The sequence below is a fragment of the Pelophylax lessonae genome (genome assembly GCF_965119305.1).
Source record: "Pelophylax lessonae genome assembly, chromosome: 4".
In the NCBI taxonomy this organism is placed as follows: Eukaryota; Metazoa; Chordata; class Amphibia; order Anura; family Ranidae; genus Pelophylax; species Pelophylax lessonae.
The window spans coordinates 212,777,489-212,790,818 of record NC_138771.1 but is presented as its reverse complement, the minus strand read 5'-3'; the positions used below and the strand labels follow the sequence as shown (position 1 = coordinate 212,790,818).

Here is a 13,330-nt window from a genome sequence, read left to right as displayed (position 1 = left end):
AAACTTCAAAGCATGTGTAGTAACAGAGCTGTGAGCTGTTATAACAGAGATGGGGACCCACAGTATAATGGTTCAATAAAAAAACATATTCTGACATAGTAATTTGTCAAATACAATATAGTTGTGAAAGTATAGCCTCAAGTAACAGGAATGTAAACCAAACAGTGATGACAGAGATAGGAACCGACGCGTTTCGAAAGATCATGTATTTTTCTTCTCAGGGATGTATGGTTACACAGTATAGTTTTTCTGCTCTAGTTTCACAACAATCAAAGAGCAATCACTTAGTTTATAAACACACACACAAGTGGGATTGTTTGTTGTCGCTTATTGCCTCAAACCCTCAGCTCCATAGAACCACAAGGGGAAGACATGATGGGGACCCCAATAGGTATAAAAATTATCAAGCCCCAAATGGGGATCCAAAAAGGAAGTAATGGAGTAAGGTGGAGAAATTGAGGGGGCAGACAGTGAGACAGACCCCCGGTCTCCCCTGGCCACTGGTTGAGGCATGTGGAGAGAGTGGGGACACCACTAGGGAGCCAGTATTACTGGATTAAGGTAGAATCTTTAATCCTGAAGCTCAGTTTAACCACACGTCCTGGACAACCTGCTGAGCACCCCACAATGCACTGTGCACTGCGCAGTGCATTCTAAGGCCCTAATTGGATGAAGCACCTAACTGCTGGTCTGGTGCAAGGCTTTGCCCAATCAGGGCACCAAGCACTTTTATAGCTCTGATTGGACAAAGTCATAATGACTTTGCCCAATCATGACTCAGTGCTCATAGTCCAATCCCACACTATAAAAGGTTCCTTCCCGCAGAAACCTTTTGCGGTGTGTTGGAGATAGATAGAGCAGGGCTCAGTGATAGCTAGTTAGTGTTATTGTGAATGTGTAGTGTCAGTGTAGTGTGAGTATACTGTAGTGTAATGTCAGTATAGAGTGTTAGTGTAGTGTTAGTGTAGTGTGAGCAGTGGCGTACCAAGGGGGGGGGGTGGTCCGCAGCAGGTGCACATTAGGGGGTGTCAGGGAGCACCAGGGTGACACCTGCCTGAGGGGTGACACAGGTCCTTGCACCATTTCTGCCAGCAGCACACCATCAGCTGTAGAGTATAGCAGACAGCGGGAAAAAAAAAATACACCCCCTGCCACCCACATACCCAGCGTCAAAAAAAATCCATCTTTTCCAAATTGTTGGCTTTACAACTCCTGCCTTTCCATCTGGTGGGTTCTGCCTCCTGAATATGCTGAATGTGCTGTACCACAATGGCAGACTCCCAGTTGCTATGTTTTGCATGTAAGGCAATTTCAGCTCTGTACCATCACGTAGAAGGAAATGTTTGGCATCATTGGGCAAGGCAGTCAGCAGCAAGGTCCACATTACTGCTGACACGTGGTCCAGAAAGCATAGTCAGGGGCGATATATATTTAGTTCACAGCACACTGGGTAACTCTGCTTGCAACTAGGAAGGATGCAGGACAGGGCTCAGCGCTGGAACTTGTTTTGCTGTCGCGTCTCCATTCAGCTGGTGGCGATGATGCGAGATCTGTTAGCTCCAACCCCTCCTCCTCAATGCCCTCTTCTACTGAATTGTCCTAAACCACCAGTTTCCCTATAAATGCTCAAGGGGCTATTCAATGAGTCAGACTAAAAGATGCCATGCAGTGCTTCATCTGGTCTTTCTAGGGGACAGAAACCACACCGGAGCAGAGATTCTCTCAGCTCTCCAGGAGCAGGCCCAGAGGCAGTTAATGCCATGGCAGCTTGAGCCAGGAACGGTGGTCTGCGATAATGTCACTAACCTTTTGTCTGCGCTTCGACAGGGAAAGTTGACACATGTACAATGGTTTGCACATGTCCTCAATTTGGTGACGCAGCATTACTTAAACAGGGTTGCAATATCTTCTAAGGCAGGCCAGAAGAGTCTGTAGCCATTTCAGGCAGTCATACACAGCCAGTGTTCGGTTGGCTGAAATTCAGTGGCAATTCCACCTGCCTGTTAAACCGCCTGATTTGTGACATGCTCACCAAGTGGAACTCAACTTTGGCAATTTTGCAGCAGCTGCACATAATGCAGAGAGCCATCAATGAGTACCTGTGTGAGTATGGCACAAGGACAGGCTCAAGGGAGCTTGGCTTTTTTCCCCAATGCCAATGGCTGCTGATAAAGGATGCATGCACTATACTGTCACCATTTGAGGAGGCGACAAGGATAGTGTGCCATGATAAATGCATATATCAGTGACACTATCCCTCTTGTGGTCCAGCTGGAGCATACTCAGCTTGATATTATGGACAGGGCATTCAAGGCAGAGCAGCAGGAGGAAGAGGAGGACTTCCTTTCCTCTCAAGGCCTGCTTTATGCAGACACCATTCTTGCAACGCCACAGAACACACAAGGGGAGAGGGAGGAGGAGGAGGAGGATTCAGGCAGTTTTGGAGGCATTGAAGCAGAGGATAATATACGTCAACCTTTTGTGTTTTTTAGCCACCTGAAACCTTGGGAATAGTACGTGTGCAAAAAAAAAAATATATATATATATATAATAATAATAATATATATATATATACTGTATATATATATATCTATATCTATATCTCTATATATATATATATATATATATACTGTATAGATATATATATTTATTAACCACTTGCCGACCGCCGCACGACTATCTACGTCGGCGGTCAGCCCCTCACAGGCAAACTAACGTAGGGCTACGTTGCTTGCTTGTGAGGGTCTAGGGAGCGAGCGCGCGCCCCCGGAGGCGCGCTCCCGCTCCCGCGTGGTCACGGACCCCCCCGCGCGTGTGACCAGCGGACCCGATGTCCGCCGGCCACTCTGCGATCGGCGGGGGAGAGGGAGAATGTCAGGCAGCTTGTGTAAACAAGCTGCCTGTCATTCTCCTCGCTGCAAAGACACTGATCACATGGATCTACTATGTAGATCCGTTGATCAGTGTCCTTACAGCTGAAGCCACAGCCAATCACAGTAGAAAGCACGCCCCTAGGGACACACACAGCCCCTCCCTCCCAAATAAAGTTAACCCCTTCACTACCAGTGTATTTTTACAGTAACAGTGCATATATATAGCACTAATTACTGTAGAAATGTCACTGGTAACCCCAAAAGTGTCAAAAATGTCAGTCAAGGGTCCGATCTGTCCGCCGCAATGTCGCAGTACCACAAAAAAAATCGCAGATCGCCGCCATTACGCGTTAAAAAAAAAAACAACAAAAATGACAAAAATCTTTCCCTTTGTTAGTAAACGCGATAACTTTTGCGCAAACCAATCAAAATATGCTTTTTGCGATTTTTTTTACCAAACATAGGTAGCATAAAACAAATTGGCCGAAAATGTTAAAAAATTTTGATTTTTACATTTTTTTGGGGGGAATTTCATATAAAAAAATGTGAAAAATATTGTTATTTTTGCAAAATTGACGCTCTTTTTTTGTTTATAGCGCGTGATCAAAAAATCGCACAGGTGATCAAATACCACCAAAAGAAAACTCTGTTTGTGGGAAAAAAAGGACGCCAAATTCGTTTAGGTACAGCGTCGCACGACCGCGCAATTGTCCGTTAAAGTCACGCAGTGCCGAATCACAAAATACCCCCTGGTCGGAATGGGGGTAAAATCTTCCGGGGCTTAAGTGGTTAAATAAAATCAGTGCAGACAAATGTCAAAAATATAACTGGTGATAAATACAAAATGTGGAACCATATTCAATAACATGTATCACACAGGTAATGTGAGAAATGCAATTAAAGGATATTATTACAGCATATCAAGGTAACCAAAACCCATAACTTCTGGAATGTGATTAATAGCTTTCCATGAGCTCACAAAATATGGAAAAAAAACAGATTTGGCATGTGACTTCTCTCAGCCAACAGATGTTCACAACTCAATGTTTAAAAAAATGCATGGACAAAAAATGTTACACCATGCACAAAGACTTGCTAAAAGTCAAGATAGTTTTTGTTAAAATAAACCTCTATTAAGTTAATCTATTTTTTAGAATACATCATAACTGCCCCATTTACTATGGCTAAAATCAGCCTAAAGTTCCCAAGATAAACAAAATTAGACCAATCATATTGAAGTTAGAATGATCTAAATTCAAATCTTAATGCTATAAGTATAAGTGTAAGAATGGTTCAGTCAGATGTATATGGCAAATTAATTGCCTGTAGGAAAAATAGAAATGTATACTTTACCAAAGACCATAGATTTGTCTTGTCTGAGATGTCACGTTTGGGCAGCCTCAGCTTTAAATGTCTCCCAACAGCCACAGAACCTCATCAGAGCACCTTACTCCCTTCATGGTCTGTTCAATTCTCCCCCGTCTCTAACTTACATGAACCTTTTACATTATGGCAAAGTAGGCGTGGATTTTGTTTTCCATGTGAAAAATCATGTAAATGGGGCTTATTCTCGAAATGGCTATAACTCTGCCATATCAATAGGGAGCACTGTTGGCCTGTATAAAAGTTTGGGAGATTGATTTTAATTCAATTATTTTCTCAAATATAACCTTCTGACCTAAGCCTTAGAAGGAAACGTAAATCTCATGGGGTTACACCTTCATGTCACTAATTTCACTATCCTGTGAAGAATAATGTCTAGCTTGTAGGATTTATATAACCTAGATAAGATTGTAAAACAAGTTATATAAACATTCCTTTATAAGTGAAGCAATTTAAGTGGAATTAGTACTTAGCTCTTTACACAAAAAAAAAACAAAAAACAAACAATGGTATACATAAACATTCCTAGAAGGTATTCAAAGTAGGCCTATGTATATGCTTCACATAATATAATGACATAATAATATTGTTGCTAATACAATTATTACAAATAATAATAATGTTTCCTCAAGAATATTTTTAAATGAGCCCTAAAAAAAAAATATACTGATCTTTTGTTCATTGTGAAAACTCAGATAAGACTGACATCACTCTCTTTGGAACCCAGCTTGGCACCACCATGGCTAGACCTTATCTTGGTGTGATGTTAGGGCCCCTTTAATTTATGACTAGAAAAAGTATTTGCTGAGACTTTAAAATTGTCTGTAAGAAATCTTACCCAAGGACAATGAACTTACATTCACCTCATGACAAAATGGCTACTAGGCTGCCCAATATATCAATATGTATAAAATAATATGTATGGGCCTTTTATGATTCCTTTTTAGCCCCCAATAGTTCTGACATTAAGTTTTTTACAGTTTCTTTTTTCACTTAAGCCCCGGTTCACACTTATGCGAGTGCGGGGTTCGCATGTAATGTCGGAGCGCACTGCTCCTTCATTACATGCGATCGCCTGTGCGGTGCGAGTTTAGCCATACACTTTGTATGGCTAAATTCGCACCCGCACCCGCAGCAAACTCACACAGGACCCTTTTGGCAGCCGCATCAGGATCGGATCGCACAGCGGTTCACACTTGTGCGATCCGATCCTGTGCGAACTGCAAGATCGCACTGCGATATGCGATCAAACTGGGGGTGTCGTTAAGATTACATTGACACCCCAGCGTATCGCATATGGCAGTGTGAACTGCCGGGGGTGCGTGTGCGATGCGGGAACAGGCTGCGGATTCGTATGTATGTCTATTACATAGGAGAAAATTATAGCATTTTCTTTGAACAGGTAATTTTTCATGAGAAATCAGGGGTCTATTCGACCCTTGAAGTCTCACTTGCTGTCCACTGAAGCTAGTAAACAGCTAAAGGGATAGCCAAACTTGGAAGTGACATAATGCACGTCACCTCTATGTTCATTCTAGCTAGAGGAGACTGGGAATGGATGTTTACTGGTCTTTCTCATCTCCACCCAGTGACATGGCAGGATGTTCATACACTGGAGAGGGAGTGCACTACCGAGGGTTCTGTGGGAGGGATTGGGTGGCTGTAACGCCACCCAGACCCTTTAACTTGACAGATGACAGTCAGATTTACATGCATGCATCCATATGAATCAAACTAGTATGTACATGCAACCCCCGCTGCTGCTGACATGTGACATAAGTTTGTGGCAGCGAAAAAATGAAAGGGTAAAAAATGTATTGCTGATAAAGCATATTTTATTTACCCACTGGTTGAACAAAAAAAAAGCATAATGTATAGATTGCCTTACACTTTAACCACTTGCCGTCTGCTCACGTTGAGCCTACTGCGGCAAAGTGGTTCGTTATCGTCTGACGACGTAGACCTACGTCGTCAGACACTCCCCTGTATTCAGTCACAGCGGGAGTCGGGCCAGGGGAGGAGCAGCGGCGATGGCCGCTGCTCTTCCCCGATCGTCGGGGAATCGAGTGTGGAGATCCGCCCGCCTGTGTAAACACAAGTGGGCGGATCTCTGAAGTGACAGGCAGGGTCAGATTGCAGGGTTCAGCATAGTTGAACCCTCGATCTGTCCTTGTGTCACACAGTCACCCCCCCCCACACGTTAGTAAGCACCAGGCATACATTAACCCCTCCCTCTCCAATAAAATTAACCCCTTCCCTGCCAGTGTCATTTTTACAGTAACAGTGCATATATATATAGCACTGATTACTGCAGTAATGTCACTGGTAACCCCAAAAGTGTCAAAAATGTCAGTCAAGGGTCCGATCTGTCCGCCGCAATGTCGCAGTCCCGCAAAAAAAAAAATCGCAGATCGCCGCAATTACGCGTTAAAAAGAACAACACCAAAAATGACAGAAATCTTTCCCTTAGTTAGTAAACGCAATAACTTTTGCGCAAACCAATCAAAATACGCCTATTTTTTATTTTTTTTTACCAAACATAGGTAGCATAAAACAAATTCGCCAAAAATTTTTTAAAAAATTTGATTTTTACATTTTTTTTGGGGGGAATTTCATATAAAAAAATGTGAAAAATATTGTTATTTTTTCAAAATAAACGCTCTTTTTTTGTTTATAGCGCAAAAAGTAAAAATTGCACAGGTGATCAAATACCACCAAAAGAAAGCTCTGTTTGTGGGAAAAAAAGGACGTAAATTTTGTTTGGGTACAGCGTCGCACGACCGTGCAATTGTCAGTTAAATTCGCACAGTGCCGAATCGCAAAAAGTGGCCCAGACGTAAGACAGCAAAATCCTCTAGTGGTAAAGTGGTTAAACTTGGTTCATATCATACATATGGATATATACAGTACTTTTCTACTTATGATCTTCACAGGATCAGTCTACACTCACAAGGTGGGCCTTGGTATATTAGGTCATATCTTATGTTATTCTTCAGTTAAGTCAGTGTTTTTAATGATATTACTTTATTAAGTTTTTGTATGAAACTAACATAAAAGGATGCATTTTTTTCCAGTGTTTCCCATGTGCCATTGCCAGCTATGTTGCAGCGGAATTCCCAAGCCAGTGTTTGGTAAGGCTACATTTTAAACACCAAATGTTATCAAAATAGAATCTGTTAACTAAGGCTTACCATAATAAAAAGTAATGTATTCTGATAACTGTGTGTGGTTTATACCAAAAATATATATGGATTTACAATCACTTTAAGGCTGATTTACTAAATAATTTGAGGCTGTTTTCTTAACCACTTTAAGACCGGAAGATTTGCGCGGTCGTGCAACACTGTACCCAAATAAAATGGACGTCCTTTTTTCCCCACAAATAGAGCTTTCTTTTTGTGGTATTTGATCACCTGTGCGATTTTTAATTTTTTCAGCTATAAACAAAAAAAGAGCAACAATTTTGAAAAAAATATATATATATTTTTCACATTCTGCTATATAACATAAAAAAAAAAAAATCAAAATTTTCTAACATTTTAGGCCAATTTATTTTCTGCTACATATTTTTGGTAAAAAAAAAAATCGAAATAAGCGTATTTTGATTGGTTTGCGCAAAAGTTATCGCGTTTACTGACAAAGGGAAAGATTTATGTCATTTTTATTGTTTTTTTTTTTTTACTAGTAATGGAGGCGATCTGTGATTTTTGCGGGACTGCGAGATTGCAGCGGACAGATCGGACTCCTAACTGACATTTTTGACACTTTCCGGGGGACCAGTGACATTACTACAGTAATCAGTGCTAAAAATATGCACTGTTACCGTAATAATGACACTGGCAGGGAAGGGGTTAACCCTATGGGTGATCCTGACCCTTGGGGGCGGGGGGGGGGGTTCTATGACACAGACAGAGATCGCAGGTTCAGCGTTCCTGTCTGTCACTGAGAAGATCCGCCTGCTTTGTTTACATAAACAGGCGGGTCTTCCCACACTTTCCCCGAAGATCGGGGAAGAGAGGCGGCAATCGCCGCCTCTCCTCCCCTGGCCCGACTCCCGCTGTGTCTAGGTCGCTGGACCCAGGGGAGCCGCACTGCCACAGTAGGATTACTGTGAGCAGTCGGTAAGTGGTTAATTGAAACAAATCATTACACAATTTATTCTGTAAACAGGGATTTACTTTTTACACGATTGTATAATTAAAGTGAATCACAACATTTTTATTAACATTTGTTACCTCCTTTAGTAAATCATCCTTACTGAAATATAGAACCATTAAAGAACCATAGTTCTACTTGAATACTAAAAAAAAATATTACAAAAATATTAAACCTTATCTAAGGAAACAAAAAATGATACGCTAAATGTCTAGCAAATATTGGTTTTATTTGTATTTTTTTTCTATACTGAACTAGGAAGTTTATTGTTTAATAAAAAAATTTGACAATATTTTGTTTAACACATTCTTGCTTTACATCATTATTGCATGGTCACATTCTTTCAACTACACAAGACATTTTGCACAGTTCTAGATATGTATTTCAGCTCAGCTGGGTATTTTTAGCTGATTGCCTGAAGCTCTATTTTAGTGAACAAACAAATCAATATCGTCTGGACCAAACAATAATTTTTTTTTCTTCTATGAAGCTGCACAGAGAACTTTTTTTTATCATTCCTTAAAAGCAATTCTAACTTGAGAACAATATATATCTGTGCAGCTTAAAGCAGTTGTAAAGTGTGTGGGTGTATTTATATACAGTATCTCACAAAAGTGAGTACATCTCTTACATTTGTGTAAATATTTTATTATATCTTTTCATATGACAACACTGAATAAATTACACTTTGCTACAATGTAAAGTAGTGAACGTACAGCTTGTATAACAGTGTAAATTTGCTGTCCCCTCAAAATAACCCAACACACAGGCATTAATGTCTAAACCACTGGCAACAAAATTGAATACACCCCTAAGTGAAAATGTCCAAATTGGGCCCAAAGTGTTAATATTTTGTGTGGCTGCCATTAATTTCTATTGCTGCCTTAATCCTCTGGACATGGAGTTCACCAGAGCTTCACAGGTTGCCACTGGAGTCCTCTTCCACTTCTCCATGACAACATCACAGAGCTGGTGGATGTTAGAGACCTTGCGCTCCTCCGCCTTCCATTTGAGGATGCCCTACAGATGCTCAATAGGGTTTAGGTCTGGAGACATGCTTGGCCAGTCCTTTACCTTTACCCTCAGCTTCTTTAGCAAGGCAGTGGTCGTCCTTGAGGTGTGTTTGGGGTCGTTATTATGTTGGAATATTGCCCTGCGACCCAGTCTCCGAAGGGAGGGGATCATGCTCTGCTTCAGTATGTCACAGTACATGTTGGCATTCATGGTTCCCTCAATGAACTGTAGCTCCCCAGTGCCGACAGCACTCATGCAGTCCCAGACCATGACACTCCCACCACCATGTTTGACTGTAGGCAAGACACACTTATCTTTGTACTCTCTCACTTGGTTGAGGCCACACACGCTTGACACCATCTGAACCAAATAAATTCATCTTGGTCTCATCAGACCACAGGACTGGTTCCGGTAATCCATGTCCTTAGTCTACTTGTCTTCAGAAAACTGTTTGCGGGCTTTCTTGTGCATCATCTTTAGAAGAGGCTTCCTTCTGGGACGACAGCCAAGCAGACCAATTTGATGCAGTGTGTGGCATATGGTCTGAGCACTGACAGGCTTACCCCCCACCCCTTCAACCTCTGCAGCAATGCTGGCAGCACTCATACATCTATTTCCCAAAGGCAACCTCTGGATATGACTCTGAGCACGTGCGCTCAACACCTTGGTCGACCATGGCGAGGCCTGTTCTGAGTGGAACCTGTCCTGTTAAACCGCTGTATGGTCTTGGCCACCATGCTGCAGCTCAGTTTCAGGGTCTTTGCAATCTTCTTATAGCCTAGGCCATCTTTATGGAGAGCAACAATTCTTTTTTTCAGAGCCTCAGAGAATTCTTTGCCATGAGGTGCCATGTTGAACTTCCAGTGACCAGTATGAGAGAGTGCGAGCGACACCAAATTTAACACACCTGCTCCCCATTCACACCTGAGACCTTGTTACACGAAAGAGTCACATGACACCGGAGAAGGAAAATAGCTTATTGGCCCAATTTGGACATTTTCATTTAGGGGTGTACTCACGTTTGTGGCCAGCGGTTTAAACATTAATGGCTTGGTCCTGCCTCCTGCTCCCTCCTCACAGGATTTGATTGACAGCAGCAGAAGCTAATGGCTCCTGCCTCTGTGTGCTGTGAGGAGAGGAACTCAGAAAAGCGCTGCTGCAGATGGGCACAGCACTGGATTGAGATAGGACTCAGGTAAATATAAGGGGAGGTGAGGAGGACATATAACTACTGTGAAAATGTTTACCCTAATGCAGGGAATGCATTAAGGTAAAAAATGTTCTGGCTGTAGTACCAATTAAAATACAGCAAATTCTTTGCCTCATTGTAACAATAATATACAGTAATTTCAAAATTAATTTGTTCTGTTTTTGGCCGTCCCTTTTTTTTTTTTTTTAGAGGCTCTGCATAACTCTTACATTTTAATCCTAGGTTGAAGTTCTGATTGCTACCAGTAGTATTACAGCTCCAATAATATTTACAACTTCATCATACTTGTCTATCTATGTCATACAGACAATCGTCATTTTTAAAACCTACCCACCTGATATAACGGTAAGCTTTCACCCTTGGGGAGGAAAATAATTAATATAGTCTTTCATTTGGAGTGATTTGCCTGTGACTTTTACAGTTTTCTTAGCTTTACCAACAATGATGCCTTATTGGATTTAAATTTATTGGCTTGTTTAAATAGGCCCTTGCACTACATAGTTGTAAGCAGATCTAAAGGAGAATGTATTGACATTGTAGAGTCAGACTGTAATGGTTGTGGTTAGTGTAAGGCCCCTTTCACACAGGCGGACCGTTCAGATCCGCCTGTCAGTTTTTCTGGCGGATCTGAATGGTCACCCAATGCATCTCTATGGGGCTTTGGATGTCAGCGGAGACATGTCCACTGACATCCGATCTGATCTGATCCGTCAAATCTGGACAGATGGAAACGCTATTTTCCATCCGTCCAGTGGATCGGATCGGATGAGAACAGACAGACGGTCCGTTCCCATACGATTCCCCCATAGAGATGTATGGGGAACTGACAGCTGTGTCTCCGCACACAGCACGGAGAACAGCTGTCATCCTCCTGCTCAGCGGGGGATCGGCGGATCCATCCCCTGCTGAGAAAAATGGAGTCTGCCGACAGACCGGACTGTGTGAAAGAGCCCTCAGTGTTATTCTTCATGTGTCATTTGCAGAAAGCCCAGAGGATTTCTGAACATTGAAAGGATAGTGCAGGAATACAGTTTACTTAGATGTGTCTTCACCTAATTCTACAAGGCTACATTTAACCACCTTGGCAGTTGACATGGATTTTAAGATATTTTGATATAATATCACATTTCAGTGTAGTAAGCAGAAGGTGTACTATTTTTCATGTTTTTATGTCTGTTTTAGACAATAACAGTATTAATAATACATGTGGAGCTTGTACAAACGCCAAGCTATCAGCATTGCTCGCTGCTTCAATACATTACGATTGAAGGGCTCCTTGTTGACACACCCTTAAGCGGTGAGGGGTCATGCCACCCATTCATTCATAGTGTTACCGCTGGGCATCATTCATCCCAGAAAAGTGAGGGTATGCTGTAGCAGAATTGAAATACTGAGGGCAACAGTTCCAGATTATGTGTATTGCAGTTCCTTCATGTATTTTTTACCCTGCCTGGAGGTCCATTTGAATAGGAAAAAAAAAAAAACACCATTACAAAAGTGAGTACACCCCTCACATTTTTGTACATATTTTATTATATCTTTTCATGTGACAACACTGAAGAAAAATGGATTTTTGTAAAATTTTACCGTAAAATCCTTTTCTCTTAAGCTCATTGACAGACGTAGTCCTCCTTGATTAATATCAACTCGGGTTATACTGCCCTCTACAGGAGTAGGACTAGACAGGAAATAAAACGTTCTGGCCACACCCTAGGGGCAGTCCCAGAGGGTATATCCTCTCACTTCCTGCTACAGTAAATCAGTTATGTCACAAAGCAGTGTTTAGAGAATTTAACCCAACCCAACTCAAAAACAGAGGGGTGGGTACTACGTCTGTCAATGAGCTTAAGAGAAAAGGATTTTACGGTAAGATTTTACAAAAATCCATTTTTCTCTGTCGCTCATTGACAGACGTAGTCCTCCTTGATTAATATCAACTCGGGACGTCCCAAAGCAGTGCCACAAATGAGGGGTGGGAAAATGGAAATCAAAATCCAACCTAGAAGGCCCAACCGGTGCCAACTAGAAGTTTTAAAGGCTCATCAATCACACGATGAGACTCAACTGAAATTCCAACTGAAAAAAACCCTCGAGGTAGACCACCGGTCTCCTCAAACTGCGGCCTGCAAAACCTTGCGGCCAAATGAGGCATCCGCCGATGCCATCACATCAACTTTATAAAATCTTGTAAAGGTATGAACCGACGACCAGGTAGCCGCCTTGCACACCTTGACCACTGACGCCTGATGGCGGTAGGCCCAGGAAGTACTGAGCGCTCGAGTGGATTGCGCCTTAACAGGGAACGGAGGATTCCGACCCCTAATCGAATAAGCCTGTACCACCGTCTGTCTGATCCATTTGGAGATAGTCGCGGCAGATGCAGGCAACCCCTTTCTGGGGCCATCCGTGATCACAAAAAGTGAATCCGTTTTACGGAAAGATTCCGTAGTCTTCAGGTATACCCTGATTGCCCCGAACCACATCCAAGGAATGCAACGCATATTCCTGAGGATGATTGGGCTTGGGACACAAGGATGGTAGCACAATATCTTCATTCAGATGAAAGTCTGAAACCACCTTAGGAAGGAAGGATGGATTCGGATGAAGAACTACCTTATCCCTATGAACCACTAGATATGGGGAATGGCATGATAATGCAGCCAGTTCTGACACCCTGCGTGCAGAAGTGATAGCC

General features: G+C 42.1%; 1 protein-coding gene across 3 annotated transcripts in view; it reads left to right on the top strand.

Annotated features, from left to right (window-relative positions):
* The window catches only part of MLC1 (modulator of VRAC current 1), a 117,276-nt gene that overhangs the window by 75,618 nt on the left and 28,328 nt on the right, over positions 1-13,330 (top strand). For all 3 annotated transcript variants that reach the window (XM_082256194.1, XM_082256193.1, XM_082256192.1), the window contains exons 9-10: positions 7,331-7,387; positions 10,858-10,980. In XM_082256194.1, the coding sequence (XP_082112320.1) occupies positions 7,331-7,387; positions 10,858-10,980 (180 nt within the window). The remainder of the gene's footprint in view (positions 1-7,330; positions 7,388-10,857; positions 10,981-13,330) is intronic.